At 38.3% G+C, this 6,423-nt stretch overlaps 1 protein-coding gene across 1 annotated transcript; it reads right to left on the bottom strand.

Annotated features, from left to right (window-relative positions):
* Positions 1–2,707: 2,707 nt before the first annotated feature.
* LOC107574942 (nuclear factor 7, ovary-like) lies at positions 2,708–6,139 on the bottom strand. The gene is made up of 6 exons (XM_016261360.1): positions 5,714–6,139; positions 5,209–5,304; positions 4,753–4,983; positions 4,651–4,673; positions 4,449–4,570; positions 2,708–3,209 (listed from the first exon to the last, which is right to left on the bottom strand). Exons 1-6 carry the CDS (start codon positions 6,113–6,115, stop codon positions 2,716–2,718), a joined length of 1,368 nt encoding a protein of 455 aa, XP_016116846.1. The 5' UTR covers positions 6,116–6,139; the 3' UTR covers positions 2,708–2,715.
* Between the last annotated feature and the right edge of the window lie 284 nt (positions 6,140–6,423).

The following is a 6,423-nucleotide window of genomic DNA, read 5'->3' as shown; positions in this document are numbered from 1 at the left end:
GTCTGTTGCGGAAGTACAGACGTTCCTCTCGTTGATAGCAGAGGAGCGGATCCAGCGAGAGCTTGATGGGGCGACGCGGAATGAAAAAGTTTTTTCAGGAGTCGCGGCAATAGAGGCGGTGCAACTATAACGACATCTGAATAATCCCGCCCACTCTAAAGCGGTACTGAACTGCAGTGGAAACGCAAACCGTGCCGAGCCGTACCGTGCCGTGCCGTACTGAGCCGTGCCGAGCCGAGCCGTACCACGCAGTGGAAAAGCGCCAATAGTTGAAACTAACCAAACATTTACTGTCATTTGCTAAACCGTGTGCACAGCCATAAGTGTAAAATACATGGTTAAAATACATTGTTGGGTGATACATGGTTTCAGGTAAATTGTAACTCCGGAATCCTTCTAATTTGAACATTTAAGTATTTTGTTTCATTTTTATTATCATTTCAAATTACTGTTTCATTAAATTACTTATCTTTATTTGTTAAATTCTATCTTTATTTGTTTGTGAGTATTATAATATTTGGGGATACATCTTATTGAAGTAGGACCCAGACACAAGTAGGTTAAATAGATCTTTATTCAGACAACAAACAAAAAAAAGAGTACAAAAAAAGAGTAGTGTAGTCAGAGAGGGGGGCCTTAATCCAGCATCACAAGGAATTTAGTTTCTGAACCTGGTGCTGCTCCTTACAAAATTCTACTCCAGACAGGTAGGGGGCGCTACATTAATATAAATATAAAATGATGTACCATCTAGTGTGTTTACTTGATATTCTTATTTTCCCCATCATGTTTTGTAATGGTCAGTTTTGAGTCAGTTGCTCAGTTTCTCCACTAGACGTCAGTAAAGCAGCACTGATTCCAAAGAAGAAATGACAAATGTATTAAATTATTTTAGCTTAATTTTGAACTATTTGAATTGAGCGCAACAATTGCTTTAATTAAATTAAAGCAACTACCAGATTAAATATGTGAGCAATTATAGACTTCCTGTTTATTACTCTAAAGCTGCTTTGAAACAATCTGCATTGAGTAAAGTGATTTAGAAATAAATTATTTGAATTGACTAAATATATTTAATTCAACGTTGTCATGATTAGCAAGAATATTTTGCAAACATTTACTTCAATAATGAAATCATAATTTCATCTGTGTAACTGACATAAACTAAAAAAAAGAAGAAAAAAAAAACAAATTCGTAAAGAGACACATTTCTCTGAGATAATTAGGTAAATGTCAGTTAGCCTGAAAATATGAATCTTAAAATTGCCTCCAGTTGGTCAGGTAAGATAAACAATAATAATTGTATTTATTTATTTATTTTAGTACAATAAAACACTTAAAAAAAAAACAATAATTTCCATTACTTTTTCTTCTTGATATTATTATATTACTTGATATGAACTTCACTTCTGCAGATAATATGAACCTTATAGACATTTAATCAGTAATTTTACCGTTTGATTAAAGGGGTCATCGGATGCCCATTTTCCACAAGTTGATATGATTCTTTAGGGTCTTAAAGAAAAGTCTGTAACATAGTTTGGTTAAAATTTCTCAATGATAGTGTAAAAACCACCTGTTTCACCCTGTCAAAATCAGCTCTTTTCAGATCAAGCCGTTTTGTAGCATTTTCCTTTAAATGTTAATGAGCTCTGCTGACCCCGCCCCTCTCTTCCGAGCTGCTCTCTGAGGGACTGTTTACTTTATGCCGAGTTCACACTGCACGATTTTAGCACAATTTTTCACTCGCCGACAGGTTTTGCGAAATCGCCGACGAATGCTCGAAATTGGAGGAAAATCGGTGTTAGTTCACGGGAGTGACAATCACGCAGTGTGAATTATCAAAGACGCGATCTGAGGGAATCGCAGACGGCCGTGAAATATTTGACATGCTAAATATCTGGAGCTGTCGGCGATTCACAATCACGCAGTGTGAAATGAGTTCTGACTGAAAAACACATTGGCGATGACCTACAGCCAATGAGAGACCAAGATACAGGGCAGCGGGAAGTTCGGGGAGGAGTTATATGAAACGTAATTTGCAGACCAGTGTTGCCAAATCCGCGATTGCCGCCGTTTGTTTTTTATGTCAGCAGGTTGAAGCGACCCCAATAACGTGATATTTAGGCCCTGGAATGTGAATTGTACCAGGAGAACCCTGCCAAAAAAAAAAATATTTTAACAAACGTAATCCACTGCGAGTTCAGCGGCTCAGATGTCGGGAGTAAATGACGACTGCTATGTTCATTATTACATCCAACAACAGAACACCTCAATCGCTTAGGAGTCATTCTTGTCTACATCTGCTTCGGTGGTGAAACAATGGATGACTGATGACAGCTCACTCAGGGCGGGTCTAAGATAAGACGCCAGTCCAGTCTGTGAGGAAACGCTACTGTCAATCAAACTATCGTGGGAGGGGCCTGTCTGTGTGACGTCACACCGGCATCTGAGATCGGCTCGATTTGAGAAAGGGGTAAAGATTTTAGTAGATTAAAAAACATTTTTTTTTATCATTATAGGGTGGTATAATGGTATACATTTCATTTCAAACAACTTGTAAAAGTGCATGTAGCATCACATAACCCCTTTAATATCCATCAGTGATCAGAGTTCAACTAACTATCAATCACAACCGTACTGATATTCGGATCAACAGTCTCGTACTCATGTGATTAGATGTTGAAACATGATCCAGAGCTGCAGGAGTAATGATTACTGACTATTGATCGCTAAGATCCTCAGAGAGGAATAAAAATGACACCAGAAGAACGGGAAGAGTGTGTCAGTGAAGGTGATTGTGAATGTGTGTAGATGTGTGTTAGTTACAGGATCAGAGAATGACACTGTTCCTCTGTCATAGTCCAGATTCACTCTCACACGATCAAGCTGCTGTTCAACACCAAAACCAGTAACAAAAGACCATCTGTACCTCACACACCAGACATCAGTGTTAAAGAAAACACCTCCCTTCCTCCGGTTTGATGCTGTAGTTACTCCAAGAATCCAGCGTTTACTCTCTTTAACCTCCACATCCCAGCAGTGTGTTCCTGAGTTAAAACCTTCTGAACCCAGAACACAGAAATAATGTTTAAATCTCTCTGGATTATCAGGAACAGGTTGTTTGTTCCCGCTGTTTCTCACACTGGTCAGATCATCAGACAGGACGAGACGTGGATCTGCAGTGTTTGGATCCAGAATCACAGGAGCTGATGAGACACAATCAACAGACGCTGTTATTCTGATGTTCATATAATGATCAAGAGTGAACCCAACACAGATGATTATGAATTATGACACTCATCCTGTTGATCAAACACATCAGACATTTTCCTCCCATCACTGTCAGTCATTCTCTGTGTGACTTATTAATACTGAAAGTTCAACCAGAAACAGTGAGTGACACATACTGAGAAGAGATTAATTTAATTTACGCTGTCATTTACATTAAGTGAGCTGTTTTTAATGCAAAATCTTACCTTTGAACAGAACTTTACACAGTGCTTTCATATTCATTCCAGATTATCAATGTAATAATGCAGAAGTAATGTTCATATCCATATAATTTTCCTCAGCGTTTCTCTTGTATGAATCACAAAGCTCTTTACTGAATGCTGCCTACTTATTAAAATAATAAATAAACAGTAGGTATTATTCCACAATGGTGCAGTTAAATAATAATCTTGCTTATATTGTTAACGCTACAACTAAAACTATTAATATTATTTTCATTAATTAAAATAAAGCTAAAATAATATAAATAATAATTAGTAGATTTAGTAGTAAATCTAACAATTAAAATGAAATAAATTAGAAAAGTTATTTTGTTATTTTTTAAATGTTGTTATTTTTTAAATGAATGATTTCGAAGGGTACAACTGATGGACACTTCTGGCTCCCATGATCCTTTGCATGATGACGGTGCCTCCGTGTGGGCACGTGATGATGACGCAGAAGGGCACTTCAAGAAACAGTTGTTTGGTCCCCCACACCCTTCAACCCTTCAAAGCTCTCACTCCGGAGGGTAAACCCTTTGAAGGGATTAGGACATAGAGATGAGCCCTTCCGAATGCCTCCCGGCTGCCGCCACCATCTTGCCGTGAGTGATGCACGTCAGCCAGATAAAGGTAAAAAGGGCTGGACTAAAGAGGTCATCATCTTAATTCGTTCATTATAAAAATGACTGTAGATCCAATAAATATTGACATTTTTGATATTTGTAGATAATGATCACAGAGTAATTTCACATATAAATGATGACTGATAAATGCACGACGGATAAACATTCATTGCAATTTAGTTATTTCATTGTGACATCATCACAAAGTGAACTACTGATTTTGGTGCAGTAGATAATCTGGTTCTTCACACGTAATGCTGAAATCTGTCAATATTGCATCATTTCCAGTGTGTGTATGCGAGCTCAGATCTTCTGCAGTCAGACTCACTGTTCTGGACCATGTCCTGCATCTTCTTCCAGACTCTGAAGGGCAGGTTGCCCAAGTAACGTGGCACATGAATCAAAGCTCCAGAAGGAGTCTGTGGATCCGGCTGTGATGAGATCTGGACTCTGGAAGAACATTCAGGATCAGAACTGCAGTGGCTTTGGATCAGAAGCAGAGAGAGCAGAGACAGCAGCAGATCACTCACCTTTCCATTGAGACTGGAAACTTCTGCAGAACAAACACACCTTTGATCATCAACAACTCAATCAATCATCAACCAATCAATCAATCAATCATCTGATCAGACCTTCAGAAAGCAGACGTCACTGGCTTTCATCATCTCCTCCGTGTCTTTGATTGTGTGTGAAAGAGCTGAGATGTGTCTGTTCATCTCCTCCAGCTTCTCCTTCATCATCTGCTTCTTCTGCTCCTCTTCCTCCCTCAGTGCAGTGATTGTAGCTACTTCTTCATCTCTGAGAAACTGATGAAGCTTCTCAAACTGCCGTTTAATCTGATGCTCTGTGTGCTCAGCTTGAGACTGAAATCAAACCACATTCACTTCAATCGTCTCCATCAACACAATCACATCATTCAGATCTGAGAGAAACATAGATACCGACATATAACGCATCCAGAAGCAGATTGATTAACGTCATTTACACAAATAATCAACTGGAGTCCATTATATTAACTATATCAGATCATAACTGTATATAGTGATCTACAGCTGTAATGAAGATGACTCTGGATTCTGTTTCCTCACCTTGATGTGTTGAACTGTTTCATCAAACTCTCCTTTCATTGTTTCATTGCGTTTTAGTTTCTCTTGTAATGATTTCAGTGCTGTATTGAGCTCCTCCTAGAATTAAACAAACATACATTAAACACCAGATTACAGTGACAAAACGAGCAGACAATACAGTGACATGATCATAATGCAGTGCAAAAGTCCTGTAAATCCTGATTACTTCTGTTTTTGTGTGAATCTCATAGTAAATTAATTCAGAAATTATAACCTGCCATAAAACAAAGGCAACCTGAGTGAAGACAAAGCACAGTTTGTAAATTGAAATGTTATTTATTGAAACAAAATAGTTATTCAATACCAACTGGGCCTGTGCCTTTATTTGCCACCATAGTTACTAGTTTACCCAATTTTGTGAAACTGCATTGATAATGGAGTTCAGATCACTGCAGTCCCGTTCAATCAAATCAACACTTAAATAGCCTTTTCAACAGCATGAAGTTGACAAACTCATTTGTCTTACCTTATATGATGAAACCGCTTCACTGATGGGTCTGAATTTATGATTGTTGTGTTGTTGTGAATCTCTGCACACTAAACACACCGGCTGTTTGTCCTCCAGACAGAAGAGTTTGAGTTTCTCACTGTGTAAACTGCAGATCTCCTCAGATCCTGATGAACGCCTCTCATTTCTTTGCTTCAGGAACGACTCACATAAGTTTTTTAACACTAGATTACATGGAGGATCTTCTCTTGAGGATCTTCTCCTGCAGACGGGCCACTCCTGAGTTTTCTTGATTCTCCAGAACTGTTGAAGACACTCTTTACAGAAACTGTGACTACATGATAAAAGAACAGGAGTCTTGAAGATTTCACAGCACACGGGACAAGACAGCTCTTCTTCAGATACAGTTAGTGAAGCCATTTTCACTGTTTGAGCTCCAGCAATCTGAACTTTACTTTCATTTCTGAAAGCATCATTCAAAAAGTGAATCACCACGAGAATCACGACGATCTGCTGTCTGTTCAGAGACAAATAAGGTGCATGTAAGATAAAAGTACATATATGTGACAGATATGTTTGTGTGTACGTCAGTGTCTGAATTAGCTTTTTATTGCTTTTTATTTTTGTCACAGAGTTTCTCCAGTGTCTGTCATGATCAAATCTTTATCAGAATGATTTCTTCACATGCTGAAGTTCAGTGATAAACTATCGTCTGTGTATTGAGCTGA

This window comes from Sinocyclocheilus grahami, unplaced genomic scaffold (genome assembly GCF_001515645.1).
Source record: "Sinocyclocheilus grahami isolate Dianchi unplaced genomic scaffold, SAMN03320097.WGS_v1.1 scaffold2399.1, whole genome shotgun sequence".
NCBI classification, from domain to species: Eukaryota; Metazoa; Chordata; class Actinopteri; order Cypriniformes; family Cyprinidae; genus Sinocyclocheilus; species Sinocyclocheilus grahami.
The sequence above is the reverse complement of the archived record's forward strand: the minus strand, read 5'-3'. Positions and strand labels throughout refer to the sequence as shown.

Bases quoted from the DNA above. Each gene is read 5' to 3' on its own strand.
- LOC107574942 (XM_016261360.1), bottom strand. From the start codon at position 6,115: ATGGCTTCACTAACTGTATCTGAAGAAGAGCTGTCTTGTCCCGTGTGC. The intron at 5,305-5,713 runs GTAAGACAAATG...GTTTAATTCTAG, and splicing joins AAGCGGTTTCATCATATAAG to GAGGAGCTCAATACAGCACT. The intron at 3,210-4,448 runs GTGAGTCTGACT...GTGTCTCATCAG, and splicing joins GCAGGACATGGTCCAGAACA to CTCCTGTGATTCTGGATCCA.